This window comes from Tarenaya hassleriana, unplaced genomic scaffold (assembly GCF_000463585.1).
Source record: "Tarenaya hassleriana unplaced genomic scaffold, ASM46358v1 Cleome4, whole genome shotgun sequence".
NCBI classification, from domain to species: domain Eukaryota; kingdom Viridiplantae; phylum Streptophyta; class Magnoliopsida; order Brassicales; family Cleomaceae; genus Tarenaya; species Tarenaya hassleriana.
Genome location: NW_010966881.1, coordinates 4,630,282 through 4,651,251, shown reverse-complemented (window position 1 = coordinate 4,651,251; position 20,970 = coordinate 4,630,282). Strand labels below are relative to the sequence as shown.

Genomic DNA, 20,970 nt, shown 5'->3' with positions numbered 1-20,970 from the left:
AGCGGTTCTTCCGTTATAGTTCTTAACGTTGACGACCTCTGTAAGGTTCACGAAGCTTCCAGAGACCAGATGTTTCAGGAGCTTCATCTGAAGGTCAAGTCTCTTGAATCCGGAGACCGCGAAACCAGACACGACAGCGTGAAGAAACGTGTCGCCGCGATTGTTGGAAAGGGACAACAATGGAGGAGATGCGAGTAACAGAGCCTTGACCACAGGCAAGTTACCGCTGTACGCTGCTGTGTGTAAAGCCGTGTTTCCATGGCTGTCTTTTGCCGTCGTGATTGAATCATACTTCGATATCAGATACTCCAAAACCTGCATATTCCATTCCACAGTATTTGGTCATATCGTGTGTGTGTGTTTGCATTGCAGGACAATATGAGTATCACCATTAAAGAACTTACTTCGACTTGGCCTGAGCTCGAGGCAGAGTGCAGGAGCGTAGCTCCATGAGCATCTCTGAGCTCGTGAACGACGTCGTATCTCCAGTAAAGCACGAGCTCCTCCAGCAACGCCACGTGTCCACCTCTCGCCGCGCCATGAACACCTCTCTTTGCCATCTCCTCTTTCACCACCAGCTGTTTCTCGTTCAACCTCTCGTCTTCTTCTCCGGAGATTCCCGCCGGAAACAACGCGAAGTCCATAATCAGCCGGAAGACGTCGCTGTTCCTCCCACGCGACGCGGCGTAGAGGATATCGGTGACACCGTACTCTCCTTCTCCGAAGACGAGAAGTGGGTCTATCTCTAGAAGCTTCTTAACGAATCCCAAGTCTCCGGCGGATGCCGCCGTGTAGAGGAGCCAACCCCCGTAACCGGCTCCGATGAGGGAATTGCATCCGCCGCCGTGTGATTCGCATTCCCGAAGAAGCTTCCACGCCACGTGGCACCGGTTTCGCGCCACGTCTTGGAAAACGCCAGAGCCGCATCCATCGTCCCAGAGGGAATCGAGGCGGCGGATGCGGCGGAGGGAGGTGAGCTTGAAGAGGAGGTTGGGGTCTTGGCGGAGGAGCTCCGAGACGACGTCGTATAAGCCGTTCGCGGCAGCCCAGTCGATCGGAGATGCGAACCACCACTGGTCTCCGGTGCTCTCCCACCGGAGAGGGAATATCGGAGGCGGCATAAACCGAACCGGTCCGGTTAAGCTAAGAAGCGGGGTTTTAAGATTCAGTTTTGGTGACTTGATTTTACGGAGAATTATCTGATAGGATTTGAGAGAAAAGGGGATTGGTGAAGCCAATATGCAGATTGAACATTGTGAAATTGATTAGAAAGAGAGAGAAGAATCGGAACGAGAGGAGAGAAGGAACAGAGAGTGACGCAGCAGAAGGCAACATAAACAAGGAGAAGCCCAGAACCAGAGGACCGTGTTGTATCATCAGAACAGAAACGAACACAAATATTATGTCAAGTAAAGATTTGATCTGAAGGACCATAATCAAAAGGTCATACAAGCAAAACGCCATGGCAGAGCAAGAAATGGAAACTCCAAAGTTTTATATATGTTATTATAATCCAAGAAACAAACATGAGAAGGAAGGAGCCTTGCTTTGATTTCCTTTCCGTCTCTCTATAGTCCCATTAGAGGGTGGGAGATTTAGGCCTTTGACATGTGAACAATCAAGTCGACCACACGTGAACTGCATATGCATACACACCCGAAACACCCATAGTTAAAACAATATGTTGTTGGTGCGTATTGTTACTTGCTACAAACAATTTTTCACAAGGACAACCAAAGTGTGTGCAGTGCTGTTGTTGAACAACGTACGTACCTGTATCCCCACTCGTTGTCGTACCAAGTGACGAGCTTCACAAAATTCTCGCTCAACGCAATTCCAGCCTTTGCATCGAATATACTCGACCTGTTTATTTGAAGAACAAAAACGTAGCACTCCTGATTCAAGGTTCAATCTTTCACTACGATTACCCCAACCACACAGATATACTATGATGTCGGGTCAATCTTGAACTTTCTTCAAATTGAAAATTCAAATATAAGCTTCATCGATTACGGAATTAGAAAACACCAGTCCCGGTTTCCAACACAGCAGCTGAAACAACATAAAATCAGAAAAAAGATTTTTGTACCTGTTGTCCCCAATAAAGTCTGTAGAAACAACATCATCCTCAGTGTAACCCAAGATTCCCTTCAGCTTCCCTTCTGACTCCTCCCTGTGTATCACATATTCACCGATTAAAAATCACAACTTAGCACCCATGGAAAAATTAGGATCACCACCACCACAGCGTCTCTTAGGAAACCTAATCTAAGTTCCAAAAGAAAATTCACATGGATAAGCCCTTTACTTGATAGCTTTCTTGATCTCATCGTATGTGGCAGCTTTCTCAAGCCTAACAGTAAGGTCAACAACTGAGACATCCACTGTCGGAACACGGAAGGCCATCCCCGTCAACTTTCCATTGAGTGCTGGGAGAACCTTGCCAACAGCCTTCAGAAGCAGCACAGAAAATTATCAGAGAAGAGCACACAAATACAACGCGGCAATTTTTTACAATCACGTAAACATAAACACCCCTCAGAGAAACGGCTCTGCGTTTACCTTGGCAGCTCCAGTGCTGCTAGGAATAATGTTGAAGGATGCAGCTCTTCCACCTCTCCAGTCCTTCATTGATGGACCATCAACAGTCTTCTGCGTAGCTGAGCCACAAATCATTGTCAAAGGAAACTCACTTCAAATCAATTCACTGAGACAAATATAAGTTACTGTCAGCAGCGCAAATTTACCAGTGATAGAATGGACGGTGGTCATAAGGCCCTCTACGATTCCGAACCTGTCGTTAATAACCTGCACATGTCCCACGTTTACCAACATAATACACATCAAGATTCTAAGAAATAACAACAACAACAACAACAACAACAACATCGTTTATTTGGGGATTAAAAGAAACAAATTTTAAAAGAAATTGTGGGTGGCCAGATAAAAAGACCTTGGCAAGTGGAGCAAGGCAGTTGGTGGTGCAACTAGCATTGGAAACAATGTCAAGCTCAGGCTTGTACTCATGCTCATTGACACCAACAACAAACATGGGTGCATCCTTGCTCGGGGCAGAGATGATAACCTTCTTGGCACCACCCTGAATATAGAAAAGAATTCAGATGATATTAGTATTCGTCACCTTTCAGCTGAGGTGCCCTGTAACTACACAGTTCCAAACCATAATTCATATGGAGAGCGACAATGTCCCCATCACATGTACACGATTTCTAACTCTTAAATGCATTCAAGCATCATTAGTCATATTTTGGCTTGTGCATGTTTATGCACATATTTATCTTGGCATTTGTATGATTCAGAAACATTTCTTAGAAGCAATCTACCAACACATCAAGAAACTCAAGAATCAAAGAACAGACCTAGATCATGACCCTAAACAAATTCTGATGCAAACAAAACAAACCTTCAAGTGAGCAGCAGCCTTGTCCTTGTCAGTAAATACACCGGTGGACTCAACAACAAACTCAGCACCAGCTTCAGCCCATGGGATCTCCTCAGGGTTCCTGCACAAACACCGATCATAAATCAAGTGAACCAGTCTCAATCACATAGAAACATACGTACGGACGACCGATCAGAAGATATACCTGATACCGAAAACAGTGACGGGCTTCTCGCCAAAGAGAAGAGTCTTCTCATCCTTGACCTTGAGATCATGGTGCTTCCACTGACCGTGAACACTGTCGTACTTGAACATGTAGGTCTGCAATAATCAAGACCACAGCATAAGAACAATCACTGTATCATCAAAGGTACACTTGAAGGATTATACTAACCCCACAGATAACCAAATCGAGAGTCCACTTAAACTCAGCATATAAAAATCGTATGAATTACAAAAATACTGGAGAGTAACACATTTACGAAAGAAAACAATGTATGCAAATATCAAAGAGATCAGAATGATCGGAGAATATGTGGTGCATTGCATCATCAAAGTGGCCAACAAAACCAAGAGATCAAGACAATATCCGAGGACAGGGAACGAACCATGTACTCAGTGGTGATGAAAGGATCGTTGACAGCGACGAGCTCAACATCGTTCCTCTGCAAGATAACTCTTGCGACCAAACGACCGATTCTTCCGAATCCTAATATTCACATTGACCAGAAATCAGATGCCGTAGATCCGAATGAGAAACATCGGAAACAACATCAGAAAACGATCAGACACTCACCGTTGATTCCGATCTTAATCTTCTTGTCCGCTACACAAACCAAAAAAAAAATCAGAATACAAGTAAAAACCGAAGGAATCGAAGATCAAAACCGATATAAACTAGAGAAACTCACCCATAGTGAGATCGGAGAAGCGAGAGAGATGAACAGTTGAGATTCGTAGAGAGAGAGAGGCTTCTCAGTGAAATGACAAGTGAAATGTCTGGCGAGACTTTAGGGTTATTTAAAAGAGAGGGGGGTGGGATGCTGATCCAGTGGTCTGAAAATTGTTCTTGGGAAATAAGCAGATCTGATCCATTCATAATGACATAATTACCCATATTCTCTCTATTTATTTACCATTTTGAGCCACTCAATCTAACCGTTATAGCATTATTATAATAATAATAAATGAATAAAAATATAGAAAAGGAGTTGCTAGGTAGGTGATTGAGCTTGCATGGCATCTCACGCGCCGAACGTGGAATATTCGAAGTTCAAAATCTATGGGCCCATCTGGGCCCAATACCGTCTTCTGGATTGTTGAAATCCTAATCACAGTCACCCCCACCGAATTATTAAATACCATATTATATGATGACTCAAAATAAAATTTGATATCGAAATATTCACATCTTCCAAGAAATATATATATATATATATATATGTGAGTAGTATAATGTTTCTATCATCTAATTCCACGATACAAGGCACCGGGTTGAAGATCATCCATATTGTCTATGTTCCGAAACCCATCAAACTCTCTGAGACAAGTCCACCCCCTTCTCTCCAGAAACTCTCTGTAATCTTCTTCCGTGTAGAACATCTTCTCCTCCGTATGGACCGGCAACTGGTCCGACTCGTCGTAATGATACACCTTTATGGCCAGTCCTGAAATGGGTATCGACACAGCCAACAATCTCTCTTATGTATATGTTTGCTCTTGGATTGCATGATATAAGCTGAAAAGGACTTTACCTTCGTCGACGTGGAGAGTGTAACTGCCTTGGGGCATGTCTCGGTCAAGGCTCCGGACGATTTGTTCTTCGTCTTCGAGCCAGAAGGCTCGTCTTGTTCTTAACCGAAAGGCGGATCTGATGGCTTCCTTGATTGCTTCCGCCGTACCATCAATGCCGATTCTTCTTGTGTAGTCCCCGAATTTCACTGTGATGACCCTCCCACCAAAGGAATGACCATCCCCACCTGCTGGAAAACATGAAAAATGGGAACTTTAGTCCACAGAAACAGTAGGGACAGGACAACCCATGTTACGGTACAAAGGCCAATGGGCCAAGGTGGAAATTTCGTTTAGACCAAGCTTGGAACGTAAAGATCAAAGCTTTCATGAGGAAAGCCTTGCCTTTGACAAACTAACTGGAGGCTTAAGTTAATAAGCTTCTGATACTTGCCGTTTCCGGGGGTCTCCCTCCAATTCCAAGGAGGAACTCCACTGGGCGCAACTGCATCGGCGGTTGCGATTGTGAGAGGATGCCCGTCATGGTCTAGGCGCCTTTCAAGGTTAAGTGCTGGCCTGACACTAGCTGCTGACACGTATAAAACATGTATCAGCACAAAAGGATGAGCACGACAAATAAGTAGTTTACGTGAGAGTGTTTCCCAAAACTCGTCCTTATACAGGTATAACAGCTCCGTAAACCACTGACCATCAGAACATTCCTCATCCCATAGGACAATGTGTCGCTGGGATGTTCACATCCATTTCCAGATGCTCATGGGCATTCGATAAGGATTTCACACAATTTACACAACAATCTTTAATAAGAAACGGAATAGCAAATCTTCCCTCTATGTAAAATAGTGAGATACAAACATTCAAACAAGAAGCGGGAGACCAGTACCTTCAACTGATCCGAATGAAAGGCTGGTATCGTCAAAACCTACAGCAAGACAGAGACACCGAAAACTTCATCGCACTTCATCAAAAAATGCAGAATCTTATAATATATCAGGCAGGGTGCAAAAAGGTCAGCACTTGGATTGGATGAAAGAAGACCGGCCAGATGCAGAGAAAACAAGAAAGGGACAGCTTAAAGATAGACATAAACTTGCAATGCAGGAACAAAAAAATATTGGAAAAAGGCAAAGAGAAGCCAGAAGTACTATTACAGGAGGCATCAAGAACAGTTTGCTCAACAATAAACCCTCATCTATGACATTTTGGCACATAAACTAAAATAGGACGGGAACCTAAGGACATAACAAGAAAAAGTTCAGAGCTTTACATCATGGATTCCACTCTATTCGTAGTTATTATGTAGAAACTCAAGTGTAACTTCTTCAAGGTAACATGAAACCATATATCACAAGGTCAGAATACCATCAAATAAAAATATCCCAGAATCATGATTACTTCTTACAGCCAAAAGGCATCTACACTTCAAGTGATCATCAAGATTTATGAAGCACAAAAAGGGGAACATAGAAGAACAAAATTTGTCAAAGAGCAGAGGACCAATCTTTCCACATTCTAGGAGCTTATTCTGAGCTACAGATTTAGGCGACCCAATTGCCTAACCATAAGCAGTTTACCTTTGTCGGCAAATTGCATAAAGGAATCAACTTTGGAAGGTGGAGGGCTCTTATACTGCGCCGCCTTCTTGCTCCTCTCCCTGAGGATCTCCTCGATCTCCTTGTAGTACGACATCTTCGCGGATCCACTTCCCCTATCCTGATGCCTAGCTTTCTTGAACTCCTTCAACAGGTTCCTCCACTTGTCCGTACACATCATTGGCGATCGATCGAACCCCTTCTCCCTTATCTTAGCCGAAATCTGCTCCCACAGGTGCTTGTTCGACTTGGACGTGTTGAAGAGACCGTCCATCTCCCTCCGCAACGCGATCAGACACCGAGTTTCGTCCTGGACCCACGTCTCCGCCCGCTTCTTCGGGGCCTTCATCTCATGGTCTTCGCCGCTGCTGTCGCCCAGGATCATCTGCTGCTGTTGCTGAGCTTGGTGGAGCTGGTTATGATGGTGGCTATTGTGCTGATGCGGGGGCAGATCTCCGTCGGCAGGGACTTCGATTATCATGTCGCGGGCGGCGGTCGAGGAATTGATATCGTTCTTGTAGAAAACGATCGGGCGAGGCTTGTCAGAGACGAACATACTGGTTTCTGGTCCTGGTTTTGTGCGAGATAGAAACCCACTGTTCCGACATTCGTCAGAGAGATGCGAAGAGGATTGGGAAAAAAGGAGCGTGGAGTCAACGCGAGAAGACATAGCGCGTGAGACACGAACCTCGAAAATGGCAGAATATCCCCTTTCCTGCGGCTATTGATGGGCCAATCAAGCTGGGCCCATAAACTTAATGGGCCTAAAAATTGATACGCAGGACTGGAGCCCCTTAGCTTTGCACTCAGAAGTTAATGGGCCTGGACATTTAGTAAACCGGGGGAATCCCGGTTCGATGCCGAAAAGGAAAAACTCAACCCTAAACCCTAAACCCAGATGGAGGACGAGAGAGTCAAACACTGAACCAAAAGGAATTTTGATCACATGAAGAATCATGCAAACCAAAGATACCAACTTTATTTCAGGTCCTGAAATATTCTTATCGTTCGACGACGTCTCATACATAAAACAAGATAAAAAAAAAACACAGTGATCTTACAGCCCTCTGAAAATCACCATCCTTTATCATCACCAGAATTTGAAATCCGGAGGAAGACTTCGTCTATATTACGCCTTTGGAAAGAAGAGCGGATAATCCGCAAAGGCGAAGAAGAACATTACCTGTCTCAGGAGGGAGAACCAGGCAAGAAATTGTCTGTTACCAGTTCCGAATGGACATTCGGAACCTCTGAGCAGAGGCGGCCTGAAGCCATGACCACACCAAAGTTTCCGACATCCATGGTGGGTACCTGACTGAACAGACACGACCATGATCAGCTCTCAAGAGATGTGAGAAGGGGTTTGCATCCCGTTACAGTCACCAAGTTCTACCAAATCGATCCCATCTGAATCATCGCGTATAAAAACCCTATAAAATGGTTTCAGATAGTGAACCATTTAACCACAAAAAGACTCTTCTCGGTAGAGTTATAGAAAAAAGTCCGCTTCACCTTCTCATCCTGAGTAAAGTGCATTCCACAGCAATGCATGTGTCTTTTTCTCTTGACTTTGTTGTATGAAGATAACCAAATAAGTCGCTCACGTATGCTGACACTCCCAACATTTTCTGAAGAAAAACACCAACTAGAAAATCAACCCAAAAAACACTTGCAATTTCCAGCCTACCCTCCTAGCCATGAAGAACTGAGCAATTCGATTCACAGGGAGAAGATGGCCCAGACGGGGTTATACTACCCATGTGCCTATCCGGGCACTTAGAAACCTGGTTCAAACAATCAGAGCAGAGATACTCCAGGCAAAAAGTTTCTTCGTATTCACTGTCATTAATACAACGGCCACATTGCACGCACCTCTGTATGCAAAGGGTACAAGCACGGCAAGATTGGTCATGCCCATCCATTTTACAACCTTTTGCTGGGCAGTCATACACAAGCCTGAAATTCTGACATTTCGGACACATCTCAATGTCTATCGCGCGATCCTCGTCACATGTCAAATATAAATCCCCCGTGTGGTAAAAACGTGGATTCTGAGAATTCTGTTTGACACGGTCATCTATACCCAACAAGCGAACCAACTCCTCAAAGTGATCCTTGGTCACCCCATAAAGCCCACCTATCCTTAAGTTTTTCACTCCAAGCATTCCCACAGACTTCAAATCCTTCAACATATTCAATACCCCCTCAACAGTGACCCTTGTGCATCCAGGCACACTAAGCTGTAGAACAATGAATGGAGAAAAAGGTCAATCGTCTAACAAATAAACTAAGTCAAATCCTCTAAAATTTACTTTAGTAGCACTTAGGGTCAGAGACAGGATCAAACTTCAAAGTAAATGGCAATTCAAATCTCATCCTTTCAAGACAAAAGCAAATGCTATGAAATTCTTAAAAAGCTCATAACCTTACGTCAGGCAGACTGTATTGCACGTAATCACACAGTTACGAACTGTAAACAGGTACTAAAGTCCACCCAAAAAAGTAATTAACAAATCCGGTTTAATTATTCCATATTACTTAAGAGCATAAACTTACAGTACAAGAAGAAAGCCTCACCTTGACCAGCTTAGGATTGGATTCAAGAACCTGTTTGAGACCCTCATCTGTGATCCTTGAGCACTCTATGAGGCTCAAGCAATGCAGGGTGCCCTGAGCCCTGTCAGTTAATTGCAGTAGAACCTCATTCGTGATCTTCTCGTTCAATGGCTGAGAAATGTGGATATGCTTCCACAATAGTGGGTCACCTTGGACAGTAGACTGCAGAGATTTGCAAACCATACCAACTGAAAGAAGATCCTTTATTCCAAGATAAGAAAGGGAATAATTAAAGGCCGGGTGAAGAGTTTCATCTTCTCTACTCATGCAGACTTCGTTGTCCTCACAGGGACCATTTCTACTGTCAACTTCACCACTAATGCAAACCGCATTATCCACACTGCTAGCAGATAAAAAGGCACCATGACAAGATTCATTATCAAACCCCCTGCTCCGGGTCTGTGAGAACTCCTGAAACTTCATTGCGTTGTTCCATATGAAATTCAGCCCAGCAAATAGCTGGTAGTTTCCAACATCTATCCCAATCTCATCCCTCCTATACTGTGTATAATCCACCTCCAAGTCCTCCAGCCAACCAGTAATCGCTGTAAAAGTAGTGCTGATATCCATGCCGAATGGATCAGATGGCAGAATATCAAGTATGTCAACAGAAGCTGAATCCTGTGAGCCACACCTATCTCCCCAGCCCCTTGCATAATCAAAGCAATCTCCTTTTTCATGAAGCGAGCACCAAGGTCTGGTAAATATATCCCCATTCCTCTCTGGCCTGCCCTCAACCAGATACCCATTAGCAATCCTCATCGGCGAAACCAGATTTTCCTCAGAAGTATGGGCAGAGAATAAGGGTCTATGCGAAAAATTCAAGGCCATCCCTATACACACTCAAAACCCCGAGTCTCCCTGTACAGAATCAATACCCCCAACCCAAAGAAACCCTTCCTGAAGAACAAACCCCAAAATTCTATTCTTTTTTTGTGGTTATTTTCAACGGAATACCTAGGGTGAAAGAAAAGAAGAAGAGAAAAAAATGACGGAAGAAGATCGTGTGAAGATCTATCCTGAGCGGGAAACTCCTGATTTCAGATGGCAAAACAATGAAAATAGGCACGTAGGAGAACTTCGATGTCTAGATACTAGCTAGAATTACAAACAACAAATCAGGAGGGCAGAAAAGAATGCAATCAAAATTTCACTATTGCGTTTACCCTTCCTCGATCAAAACTAGGGTTTCCAGGAAATCTGAACCTAAACCTAAACCTAACAGACAAAGATGGGAAAAAGTCACTGGGATAGAATTAAATGGAGAAATCGAGAACCTGGATCAGGGAAGATCCAAACGATGCGGCCCTAATTCTACAACCCACCCAAGAAGAACGCGATAGACGAATCTATTGGCATCGAAATCGAACCCTCGCCGAGAGAACGACCAAGAAGATAAACTCTAAAGTGAATTGAAGATTCCTCGACAACCCACTTTCGAAGAAGACAAAGCAAGAGTCTCCGAATTTTCCTTTCCACGTTTTCCTCCTGGAGAAGGGATTCGATTCGAGAGCCGATACGAGAGAGAACGAGGGTGGGCGTCTCCGTCGACCGAGTCCGCGAGAGAGAGAAATGTGCGAGAAACGAGAGACAATTAAGATTCTCTTTTACGATTTAAAAAAAATATTTAAAAAAAAAACAGATAAGCAATAAGCCGAAGGGTAACCGGTGAAATCGTCAAAGCCCAGGGGTGACTGACACGTGTCAGCCAGGGAATCCGCTTGCATTTTCCTCGCAATTTGATGTGGCGCGAGACGATGCAGTGTGATATTCTCTTATCTTTTTCGATTTATTTAGAGCTGAGATATTAAAAATAATAATAAAAGTATGTTTTTATATAAAATAAAAGCGAAATATAAATATATTCAGTGTTGGTTTCGCTAGGTCAAGGCGTCGAAGGTGAAGTTAGAGATGAAAGAATATTGAAATAATTAAAATAGAAAAAAAAAAAAGATGCGAATGAGAAATCTACGACAGAAAAAGATGTTGGTGTTAGTGTGAATATGTTTTTTTTAATGTTACCAAAAAAATGGAATTGAAATTGGAGATATAAGAGTGGTATAAAAAATGTATTAGACATAAATAGTTACAGAAAAAAAATGGAAAACATAAGAGATCGTGGATACATGAATATGATGAGAATATGTTTGGTATAAAAAATATAGTTTAAAATTTTAATTTTGTATAATTTAATATATTTAACACTTTAAAATTTTAATTTAATCTGTATCAATTTATGTTCTCAAAGCACACAATTTTTTTGTTAAATATGATATATTTATCTTAAATAAAATGAAACATTTGCGTTAGTACACCTATAGACTATATCCACTGTACAATGGTATGCAGTTTTTTTTAGATCGGTGAACAAGGCATCCAAGCATATGAAGGTGTGTTGAGATATAAGTTTGTAATAACATATTTTGGTAATAAAAAATTGAAATTATAATTTGGAAAGTTGAAAAAAGGGGGCAAGAAATTTTTAAAAAATTGTTGAAAACATGTTTTTTTTATAATATGTTGAAAACAGGTTGCTTGATGCCAAAAACTTACTAAATCCAAGTGGAAGTAATATTATCGTTTTCTTTATTAAGCTTTCTGAATACATTGAATTAACTCTTTTTTTTTTCCACCCACCATGGGGTGCTCGATTGGCCAGTATGAGGTGGAAAAGTATCGCAGGTCGAATGTTCAATTTCTTATGGTAGAGAGGAAGATAATTTATGGGCCGAAGGTCCGTATACAAAGGTCGTTCTCTGTTCGCTCTCGGATCAGAGGTTTACATAATCAATGCGTCCGAAAGATAACAGTTAGATCATTTGTTAAAAAAAACTCTTTTTTTTTGTTTTTATTAGTTTTTTTTATCATTCTTTCGATCTTTGAACAAAAAATATTCTTATGGTAATCATATATATTAAAATATGATATATTTCAAATATGATATATGTTTTACTTATATGTTTGTTAATACAATGTGTTATTTTTATTTCTACCCTTTGACTAATTCACCAATGTTGTGCTAAAATTTTACTGTCCCTCACCTAACAGTTGATGATTCAGTGGTCGAAAGTTGACAAAGTTATTCTTAAGGTCTTCGGTTCGATTTCATTTGTGGGAATAAATGTAATTTCCGAACCAAAATATTTCATATACAAAGGTTGATCTCGGATATAGGGTGGATGGATGTAGTCGGATCGAAAACTCGGGAAACATCGTGGTTATATATATATATATATATATATAATTCTACTACCCTTCATGATTACATAACTTTCAACTTGATTTTTTTTGCTTTCTTTTGGGTTACTCCTTTGAACTTGGTCTTTAGGTATGGTTTTAATCCTTTATTTTAAGCTTACATGTTGATTTTTATTAAATTTTGTTTATATATACATATTTAATATTGAATTGTGATATTTATTTATTAATTGATCTCACACCACAAAATGATGTGGAGATTCATAGTATTTAATGCGTTCGATATCTCTGACAAAAAAAAATTTATTAGGAGATTATGAAATCATAGTAATTTATTAAATTTGTTTATTTCACATGGAAAAAAACGCAACATTGAAAAATCAATTAATTATCTGAAAAAAAAATCAGCTTGAAAGAAGATTTACGAAAACGACGTCGTCTATGATATTATGAGACCGTTGAATGATTTAATACTTTCAACGCCGATGGCTCCGATAAAACGATGTCGTATTACTGCGGCAGAATATTAATATTGCCTGGAGAAATTCCAAAAAAAATCATCCAATTTAGAGATAATTAGCGAATTCAACTTTTAAAACGTTCGTATTCATACTAAATTTAAATTTTTTTTCTAAAAAATCATTCAGAATTTGAATTTTAACAAATTTCTCATTGGCGACGAATTAAATTTGACACGTAGACAGAAAACGCTTACGTGGTATATACGTGATATGTACTAACTCGTATATACACGTCATATTAATAGTAAAAAAATATAAAAAAATTGTACAAAATTATAAAAAAATGTAAAAAATATAAAAAATGTAAAAATTGTAAAAAATTGAAAAAATTGTAAAAAACTTGTAAAAATTGTAAAGAAATTATAAAAATTTTAAAAACCGATCTAAAAATCTCTACTCCATCCCGATTTTTACAACTTTTTTTATGAAATCGGTTTTTCAATTGCCATTCCTTTCATATATATCACCCCACCAATTATATTTATATATATAATTTTTTACAATGTTTTTACAATTTTTACAATTTTTTTTTCAATTTTTACAATTTCTTTAAATTTTTACATTTTTTACAATTTGCTTACAATTTTTTACAATGTTTTTACAATTTTTGGAAATTTTTGCAATTTATTTTTTTACAATTTTTACAATTTCTTTACAATTTTTTACAATGTTTTTACAATTTTTACAATTTTTGAAAATTTCAATTTTTAAAATTTTTTAAATTTTTTTAAAATCTTTTTAAATTTTTTAAATTTTTAATCTTTTTTTAAATTTTTTTTAAATTTTTTTAAATTTTTTTAAATTAATCTGATGTGTATCCTACGTGGTGAATTAGTACATCCCACGTAGGCACCACGTAAGCGTTTTCTATCTACGTGTCAAACTTAATTTAGTGTCAATGAGGAATTTGTTAAAATTCAAATTCTGAATGATTTTTTAGAAAAAAATTTTAAATTCAGTATGAATATGAACGTTTTAAAAATTCGTGATGAATCGGTTAGTTATCTCTAAATTGGGTGATTTTTTTGGGAATTTTCCTTGTTGCCTGCTTCAAAATCCATAATCATACAAATTTAAATTACAATAGTGAAGAAGACCTGGCAGCAGCCCAATAATTTTAAAAATAAAGCAAAATTATTAAAAAAAATTAAGGAGAAAAAAAGAAGATGGGGAAAACAAGACCGTTGGATCAGCCATCGGAAGGAAGAACGGTATCAGGATCACGAAAAGGAGACAATTATAAAGAACAGGGAAAAAAAGATTATTTTTCCTCCACAAGGGAAAGGGGAAAATTCTCAAGTCAACAAACAAAAAAATGAGGTGCGAACGAAGAACTTGAATGTGTTTCTGTTAGTATATTGTTTTCATCATCATCATCGTCATCGTCTTTGTCTTCCTCATCTGGGTTTTTTTCTTCCTCTCGCGCTTGTTGACCTTCGTTTTCTCTGGGCTATTTTTGTTTTCGATTTTGGACAATAATTCTTTTTTTTTTCTGGGTAATTCTCGTTTTGTTTCCTGTTTCGTGTTAATGGGCAATCCGTGTGCGATTTTCTCAGGTTTTTTCCTCTTTCTGATTGTTTGCCTTTGCCTTAAATTTGTGATTTTTTTTTTTTGCAGAGTTGGGAATCGCCTAAAGTTCGAATTTTGTTGATTGGGCTTGGGCGGAAAGGCGATAACTTTTCTGGGTTTCGTACAAAAGGGCGCGATTAGGGAAGAACAAGGCGATTTGCTTCCCCCTTCCCCCCTCCTTCGAGGTTCGTGATTTGATTTTGCTCATAGCCATCTGTCGATCTGTTGTGACGAAGATTGGTATTTCCATGGTTGTCATGCGTAGTGTTCATGGTTCTGTTTTGGATTTTTACTTTTCTCAGAAGATAAAAGGATGCACTTTCAGTTTCTGACGATGGATTCACCATTATAGGTTTCGTCGGTGATGCGTTTGAGTATCTGAATCCTGGTTTTGATAGAGGGCCAGAGGATTGTTCCGTGTTATATATGAACTATGTGGAAGCAGATTCTGAGTAAGCTTCCCAAAAAGCATTTGAAAAATGACCAGCGTGGACGAGAACATGGTGGCCATTCTTCATCCCAAGCTTCTGCATCTACTTCAAAAAGCAGCGATCATGGCAATGGCAATGGCAGATCAGGGCATTCACTTACGAAGAACACTCCGGCTATCAAATCTCCTCCTCCTGCAGGATCTAAAGACGGGAATCTGAAGGCCAGTGGAAACAGTGTTTTCGCCCCATATGAAGCGCCACTGCCCGGTTTTAAAGATGTTCCAAATGCAGAAAAGCAGAGCTTGCTCATCAAAAAGCTGCGTTTGTGCCGTGTGGTGTTTGATTTCACTGACCCGACGAAGAACATCAAGGAAAAAGAGATTAAAAGGCAGACATTACTGGAGCTTGTGGATTATGTGACTTCTGCCAATGGGAAGTTCAGCGAAACCGTTATCCAAGAATTCGTTAAAATGGTCTCTTCCAACATATTCAGAACCCTAAATCCTCAACCACGTGAGAACAAAGTTATCGATGCACTTGATCTGGAGGAGGAAGAGCCATCCATGGATCCTGCCTGGCCTCACTTGCAGCTTGTGTACGAGCTTTTCTTGAGGTTTGTTGCCTCACAGGAAACCGACACTAAGTTGGCCAAGAGATACATAGATCAATCTTTTATCCTTCGGTTGCTGGATTTATTCGATTCAGAGGACCCAAGAGAAAGAGACTGCCTGAAAACCATTCTCCACCGAATATATGGGAAATTCATGGCTCATCGGCCTTTCATCAGGAAAACAATAAACAATATCTTCTACCGGTTCATTTTTGAGACCGAGAAACATAATGGGATCGCTGAATTTCTCGAGATTTTGGGAAGCATCATCAATGGCTTTGCTCTGCCGTTGAAGGAAGAGCACAAAGTGTTTCTTGTCCGAGCCTTGATACCTCTCCACAAGCCGAAATGCTTGGCAACATACCATCAGCAGTTGTCTTATTGTATCACCCAGTTCGTGGAAAAGGACTGCAAACTTGCTGACACGGTTATAAGGGGGCTGTTGAAATACTGGCCCGTGACAAATAGTTCAAAGGAGGTCATGTTCTTGAATGAGTTGGAGGAAGTTCTTGAAGCAACCCAGCCACCGGAGTTCCAAAGGTGCATGGTGCCGCTGTTTCGCCAAATAGCTCGTTGTTTGAACAGTTTGCACTTTCAGGTAAATGTTATTCTCTGTTCTCAAAATTATGGCATTTCATATTTGTTTTCAATACATATCCTTTCACACTTGCATTTGCTTGATCACATCCTGAGTTTATTTCTGGAAATTTTTGACACACAGACACACAGACACACACACATATCTATATCCTTTTCTACTGGTACAAGTTTTATGTTGATAAAGGCTCAACCTTTTTAGGCTTGCCTTAGTGGCACAAGTTAGAATTGTTTCCTAAATATATTGGCCTCTTGCTTCTCGGAAATCCTTATAGCTGATCCCTACTGGATAGGATATTGGGAGTATTACTCCACAATTTATGATAAGAGATTCATTTCTTTTTCGTGTTCAGTTTTTGGACTGCCCATAGAAAACTCTGGTTCTTGGATTTTTTTAGACGTACATTTTAGCATCTAGAGTAAGGATATACAGGAGATTCTTGCTCATCCTGAATGATCCTATCTTACTTTTTTCTAAATGCAGCCTGAGTTAATTGGTTAGCTGAAATCCAAGAATCCTTTTTATTTTTCCGGGTTCTCTTTCATTCTGCTTCAGTAGCCTTGAAATCTGTATGGTACTGAAAGGCTAGTCCCTTGACCAAAATAGTAGGTATATACATGTATCTATGTCCTTCGCCCGAAAAGGTTGTTGATACCTTATCCTTGCCGATATCGTATAAGCTTGATTGGGTAATGTAGGTTCAATAAGTGGATATCACATTTGCATCTGTGTCTCTCTGATTTTGCAGGTTGCAGAAAGAGCCTTGTTCTTATGGAACAACGATCACATTGAGAGCCTAATAATGCAAAACCGTAAGGTCATTCTCCCGATTATTTTCCCGGCCCTTGAGAGAAACGCTCAGAATCATTGGAACCAGGCTGTTCATAGCTTGACTTTGAATGTAAGGAAGATATTTCACGACCCTGATCCCGATCTGTTCAAGGAATGCCTTGCCAAGTTCAAGGAAGACGAATCAAAAGAAGCTGAGACAGAAACAAGACGTGAAGCCACGTGGAAACGCTTGGAAGAACTTGGGAAACTAAAGGCTTCATCACAAGGTTAGCTCTAGAGAAGATTCAGTGTCTTGTTTGATTTCTGATTGGACTGGATCGGGATTTTCTCCGGGAAGCTTATCGATATCATTTGGGGGGCGTCGAGAAAAAGGGCATCGCTGTATCGGCCTATATCTAATCTTCTTGAAGGAAAATGCAAAGATGTGGGATCCAGTTTTTCTTTTGTTCCAATATTCTTGCTTGTTTTGTTGAAGCTTGTTGATGGGTTTTTGCAACAACAACGTTGATTTGTTTATTCTTCAGACTATCTTATTCATTACTCTTCTGCTTGATTACCTGCAAAATTGGCACATTCAGGAAAAGATTCAAAAGATCAGTTTGCTGGTTGTATTAAAATTTTGCACTTTACAGTTGTAATGTTCTAAAAGAAACAAAACTGGCACTCTCGTTTCCTAAATTTTCTTTTAAAGTTTTGAATTTTAGTCGCATTTTACAATCGTGTATATAATATATTTTCGACGATAGTTCTTTTATCTGCATTCTAGTTGCTTTAATCAGGTTTCATGCAACATGTGAATGATAGTTTTATAAATTTGATAAAAGTTCAATTTTTTAAAACACCCAATAGATAATTTCATTGCTCAGAAAACTCCAAAACTCCAGGAACTCGAGCAACGAAATGATTTTTACGACTTCATGAAATCCTTGAAGCGGTTGCAATTTGGTTCAGTGATTGGCATTTCACGTGAGCGAGCTCGATTCACTCGTTCACAGCAGTAATCGGACAAGCCCTGTAATGACAACGTCATGTCAAGCATGTCGATTGGTTTGATACTGTTCCCTGTGCGGACAGTAAAACGTCTTCGTTCTTACGGCCCTCTTTCTCTCTCTCTCTCTCTCAAGATGCCAACGGAGCAATATCCATGATAAAGCTAAAACCTTTGTTCTTCCTCATCTTCTTCTCCAGTACATATTTTCTTTGACTACCCAAAACTCTTCCTTCTGTACTTCTGATTGTTAAATCACATGGGTCGATCGACTTCTGCTCCTTTTTATTTTATCTTCAATGAAGCCCAGATCTTTGATTTAAAGGTTGCTTCTTCTTTTTTTCTGTTGGGTTCAGTTTGATTTTGTGATTTTGTTTTAGTTTCCTATCTGGGTCTGTGATGATATTTGGATCGAGTCAAACCCTGGTCTCTATCCCGTTTAGTTGGAAGAGATGTTCGGAAGAGTAGTCGAGATTCTCGGTGAGATGATCTTAGGAGTGGTTCACTTTTTTTCTTGGATCGGATTTTGGTGTCTGGGATCTGATTGTCCTGTAGTTCCTTTATTTGCCCTTTGCGCTTGAAATGACGGAAATTGGTCTCTGATGATGGTTTGAGTCTCCTCCTTCGAAGGAGCTTCCGATTTCGATTATCTGTTCAGTTGAAGTTGACTCATAATCCTGGCTTGAGATATGTTCAAGCAGATTCTTGGAAAGTTTCCTAAGAAGGCTTCTATGAAGTTCTCTGATAATGGTGACTCTTTGGGTTTTTCATCTTCTCATCTGGGTACGCACGCTTGTCCCAGAAACGATGAGCCCATGAGTGGAGACATAGCCATTGGTCATGATCTTAGTTCAGGATACAATCAGGGAGACAAAATTTCCAGTCATTTAGATCAGAGATCGAGTGGAGACATGTCTTATGTTCCTGTCCAACCATTGCCTAGACTGAGGGATGTTTCGGTCTCTGAGAAGCAGGATGTGTTTCTTCAGAAGCTTAAGCTATGCTGTGTAGTGTTTGATTTCGTCGATCCTTCAGGAAACCTGAAAGAGAAGGAGATCAAAAGGCAAACACTGCTTGAACTTGTTGATTATGTTATCTCAGCGGGTAATGGAAAATTTTCTGATTTGTTTGTTCAAGAAGCTGTGAAGATGATATCAGTGAATCTCTTCAGGTCTTCTTCCACTTCCCAGCCCTGCAAGAACAAAGCACTAGAAGTGTTTGACTTGGAAGAAGATGAGGCATGTCTTAACCCTGCTTGGCCCCACTTGCAACTCGTGTATGAATTCCTTCTAAGATTTGTAGCATCTTCTAACACAGATCCAAAGTTGTCCAAGAGATACCTTGATCATACCTTTGTACTCATGTTGTTGGATTTGTTTGACTCGGAGGATCCAAGGGAGAGAGAGTATCTAAAAACAATACTCCACCGGATATATGGGAGGTTTATGGTTCATCGCCCGTTCATCAGGAAAACCATGAGCAACATCTTTTACCGGTTTATGTTCGAGACAGGGAAACACTACGGAATTTCTGAATTTCTTGAAGTTTTGGGAAGCATCATCAATGGCTTTGCTCTTCCACTTAAAGAAGAACACAAGCTCTTTCTTGTCCGGGTGTTGATTCCTTTGCACAAACTGAAATGCCTTCCAAATTACCATCAACAACTCTCCTACTGTATTATACAGTTTGTGGAGAAAGATTGTAAACTTGCTGATACGGTTATAAGGGGCTTGCTCAAGTACTGGCCAGTCACTAATAGTTCCAAAGAAGTCATGTTCTTGAACGAGTTGGAGGAAGTATTAGAAGCAACCCAACCTGCAGAGTTTGAACTGTGTGTGGTACCTCTTTTTCGCCAAGTTGCTCAATGTTTGAGCAGCTCTCACTTTCGGGTAAGTCGGGCAATCTCCCCTTCTTGGATTCTTGAATGGTCAAATGGGTTTAATCCAGTAAATGAGTTTATCTCCTGCAGGTGGCTGAAAGGGCTCTGTACTTGTGGAGCAATGGCCATGTCAGTAATTTGGTGAGACAGAACTGCAGAGTCGTTCTGCCGATAGTATTTCCAGCCATGGAGAAAAACGGTAGCAGTCACTGGAATCAGGCCGTCAAAAGCTTGACACAGAATGTTCTGAAAGTCATCTCCGACAACTATCCTGAACTATTTGAGGAATGCTTGCTCAAGTTTCAAACAGAAGAAAGAAAATCAGAGGATACTAAGAGGAAGAAAGGAGAAGAAGCATGGAGGCAGATAGAGGAGATTGCTGCAAAGAGCCATCATATCAATGGTGAAGTAATTCTCTGAAAACTTCCCGCATCCAGTAATCAAGTACTTGCTAGTTGCTACATGAGTTCATGGACCTTGCAAAACGCCATGCAAGCAAAAAAAAAAAAAGTTTCTTTCATCTATCCTTTTTTTTTGGCTGAGGTACAAATCTGAGTCGTTATTTCCCCCCGGGTCCGATTTATTCAATGAAAGGGTGAGATATATTAGTCAGACGCATATGTATATACTGTGTCTTGCAGTTCTTGATTGTTCAGATGCTTTGTTCTTGGTAAAATTTCGTTATGTATAATCATTGCTCATATGATTGTTTTTTCTGTCTGAAAGCTAACATCCTAACTTCTCTTTCTTGGTTTGTAATTTGTTTCATTGCGCCTTGAAATCCAGCTTTTGGATCATATCATATATATACCCTGAAACTGCAAACCAAGTTAATGGGGGCCAGATTAGGTGTGGAAGAGGCCCTACCTGAAATGGGCGACGCTGCAATATTATAATGTTCTTAGGATTTGTCATTTTCAACCTTAGAATCTTGCATTTCTTGCTCTGTGGAATAAGTCATCTGATATATGTGGCTTCATGTCCTTTAGCTTACTGGAATCAATGGCATCCCCAGCAGGAA

The 20,970-nt window shown here is 40.2% G+C and overlaps 5 protein-coding genes and 1 pseudogene across 11 annotated transcripts; 2 read left to right on the top strand and 4 right to left on the bottom strand.

Annotated features, from left to right (window-relative positions):
- The window catches only part of LOC104824026, a 2,733-nt pseudogene extending 1,499 nt beyond the window's left edge, over positions 1-1,234 (bottom strand).
- A 150-nt stretch (positions 1,235-1,384) lies between these two features.
- On the bottom strand, positions 1,385-4,431 carry LOC104824027 (glyceraldehyde-3-phosphate dehydrogenase GAPC1, cytosolic). Its single transcript, XM_010555926.1, has 12 exons — positions 4,315-4,431; positions 4,200-4,229; positions 4,012-4,112; positions 3,609-3,724; positions 3,425-3,524; positions 2,954-3,100; positions 2,748-2,808; positions 2,563-2,660; positions 2,309-2,451; positions 2,090-2,173; positions 1,774-1,863; positions 1,385-1,638 (listed from the first exon to the last, which is right to left on the bottom strand). Exons 1-12 carry the CDS (start codon positions 4,316-4,318, stop codon positions 1,596-1,598), a joined length of 1,017 nt encoding a protein of 338 aa, XP_010554228.1. The 5' UTR covers positions 4,319-4,431; the 3' UTR covers positions 1,385-1,595.
- A 345-nt stretch (positions 4,432-4,776) lies between these two features.
- On the bottom strand, positions 4,777-7,566 carry LOC104824024 (trihelix transcription factor GT-1-like). 5 transcript variants are annotated; one of them, XM_010555921.1, is made up of 5 exons: positions 6,730-7,566; positions 6,039-6,077; positions 5,589-5,723; positions 5,158-5,385; positions 4,777-5,070 (listed from the first exon to the last, which is right to left on the bottom strand). In XM_010555921.1, exons 1-5 carry the CDS (start codon positions 7,415-7,417, stop codon positions 4,868-4,870), a joined length of 1,293 nt encoding a protein of 430 aa, XP_010554223.1. In that variant the 5' UTR covers positions 7,418-7,566; the 3' UTR covers positions 4,777-4,867. The 5 variants fall into 5 exon arrangements, 4 of the variants coding, with proteins under 4 accessions (XP_010554223.1, XP_010554225.1, XP_010554224.1 ...); XM_010555923.2 differs by having other exon boundaries at positions 4,778-5,070; positions 5,158-5,382; XM_010555922.2 differs by having other exon boundaries at positions 4,778-5,070; positions 5,589-5,720.
- A 138-nt stretch (positions 7,567-7,704) lies between these two features.
- LOC104824025 (F-box protein SKIP14-like) lies at positions 7,705-10,958 on the bottom strand. Its single transcript, XM_010555925.1, has 2 exons — positions 9,325-10,958; positions 7,705-8,987 (listed from the first exon to the last, which is right to left on the bottom strand). Exons 1-2 carry the CDS (start codon positions 10,192-10,194, stop codon positions 8,439-8,441), a joined length of 1,419 nt encoding a protein of 472 aa, XP_010554227.1. The 5' UTR covers positions 10,195-10,958; the 3' UTR covers positions 7,705-8,438.
- Positions 10,959-14,319: 3,361 nt separating this feature from the next.
- Positions 14,320-17,659, top strand: LOC104824023 (serine/threonine protein phosphatase 2A 59 kDa regulatory subunit B' eta isoform). 3 transcript variants are annotated; one of them, XM_010555918.1, is made up of 4 exons: positions 14,320-14,402; positions 14,700-14,836; positions 15,004-16,290; positions 17,039-17,659. In XM_010555918.1, exons 3-4 carry the CDS (start codon positions 15,085-15,087, stop codon positions 17,351-17,353), a joined length of 1,521 nt encoding a protein of 506 aa, XP_010554220.1. In that variant the 5' UTR covers positions 14,320-14,402; positions 14,700-14,836; positions 15,004-15,084; the 3' UTR covers positions 17,354-17,659. The 3 variants fall into 3 exon arrangements, with proteins under 3 accessions (XP_010554220.1, XP_010554222.1, XP_010554221.1); XM_010555920.1 differs by having other exon boundaries at positions 14,954-16,290; XM_010555919.2 differs by lacking the exon at positions 14,320-14,402 and adding an exon at positions 14,460-14,578.
- Positions 17,660-18,023: 364 nt separating this feature from the next.
- On the top strand, positions 18,024-20,665 carry LOC104824020 (serine/threonine protein phosphatase 2A 55 kDa regulatory subunit B' delta isoform). Its single transcript, XM_010555865.2, has 2 exons — positions 18,024-19,959; positions 20,040-20,665. Exons 1-2 carry the CDS (start codon positions 18,760-18,762, stop codon positions 20,367-20,369), a joined length of 1,530 nt encoding a protein of 509 aa, XP_010554167.1. The 5' UTR covers positions 18,024-18,759; the 3' UTR covers positions 20,370-20,665.
- Positions 20,666-20,970: the final 305 nt, after the last annotated feature.

Coding starts and splice junctions, on each gene's coding strand:
- LOC104824027 (XM_010555926.1), bottom strand. Junction 2,661..2,747: donor CACCGTCCATTCTATCACTG/GTAAATTTGCGC, acceptor TTTGTGGCTCAG/CTACGCAGAAGACTGTTGAT. Junction 1,864..2,089: donor GACTTTATTGGGGACAACAG/GTACAAAAATCT, acceptor TCAAATAAACAG/GTCGAGTATATTCGATGCAA.
- LOC104824024 (XM_010555921.1), bottom strand. CDS start 7,417: ATGTCTTCTCGCGTTGACTCCACGCTCCTTTTTTCCCAATCCTCTTCG. Junction 5,386..5,588: donor GAGGGAGACCCCCGGAAACG/GCAAGTATCAGA, acceptor CATGTTTTCCAG/CAGGTGGGGATGGTCATTCC. Junction 5,071..5,157: donor CACTCTCCACGTCGACGAAG/GTAAAGTCCTTT, acceptor TACCCATTTCAG/GACTGGCCATAAAGGTGTAT.
- LOC104824025 (XM_010555925.1), bottom strand. CDS start 10,194: ATGGCCTTGAATTTTTCGCATAGACCCTTATTCTCTGCCCATACTTCT. Junction 8,988..9,324: donor CCAATCCTAAGCTGGTCAAG/GTGAGGCTTTCT, acceptor ATTGTTCTACAG/CTTAGTGTGCCTGGATGCAC.
- LOC104824023 (XM_010555918.1), top strand. CDS start 15,085: ATGTGGAAGCAGATTCTGAGTAAGCTTCCCAAAAAGCATTTGAAAAAT. Junction 16,291..17,038: donor TGAACAGTTTGCACTTTCAG/GTAAATGTTATT, acceptor CTGATTTTGCAG/GTTGCAGAAAGAGCCTTGTT.
- LOC104824020 (XM_010555865.2), top strand. CDS start 18,760: ATGTTCAAGCAGATTCTTGGAAAGTTTCCTAAGAAGGCTTCTATGAAG. Junction 19,960..20,039: donor TGAGCAGCTCTCACTTTCGG/GTAAGTCGGGCA, acceptor TATCTCCTGCAG/GTGGCTGAAAGGGCTCTGTA.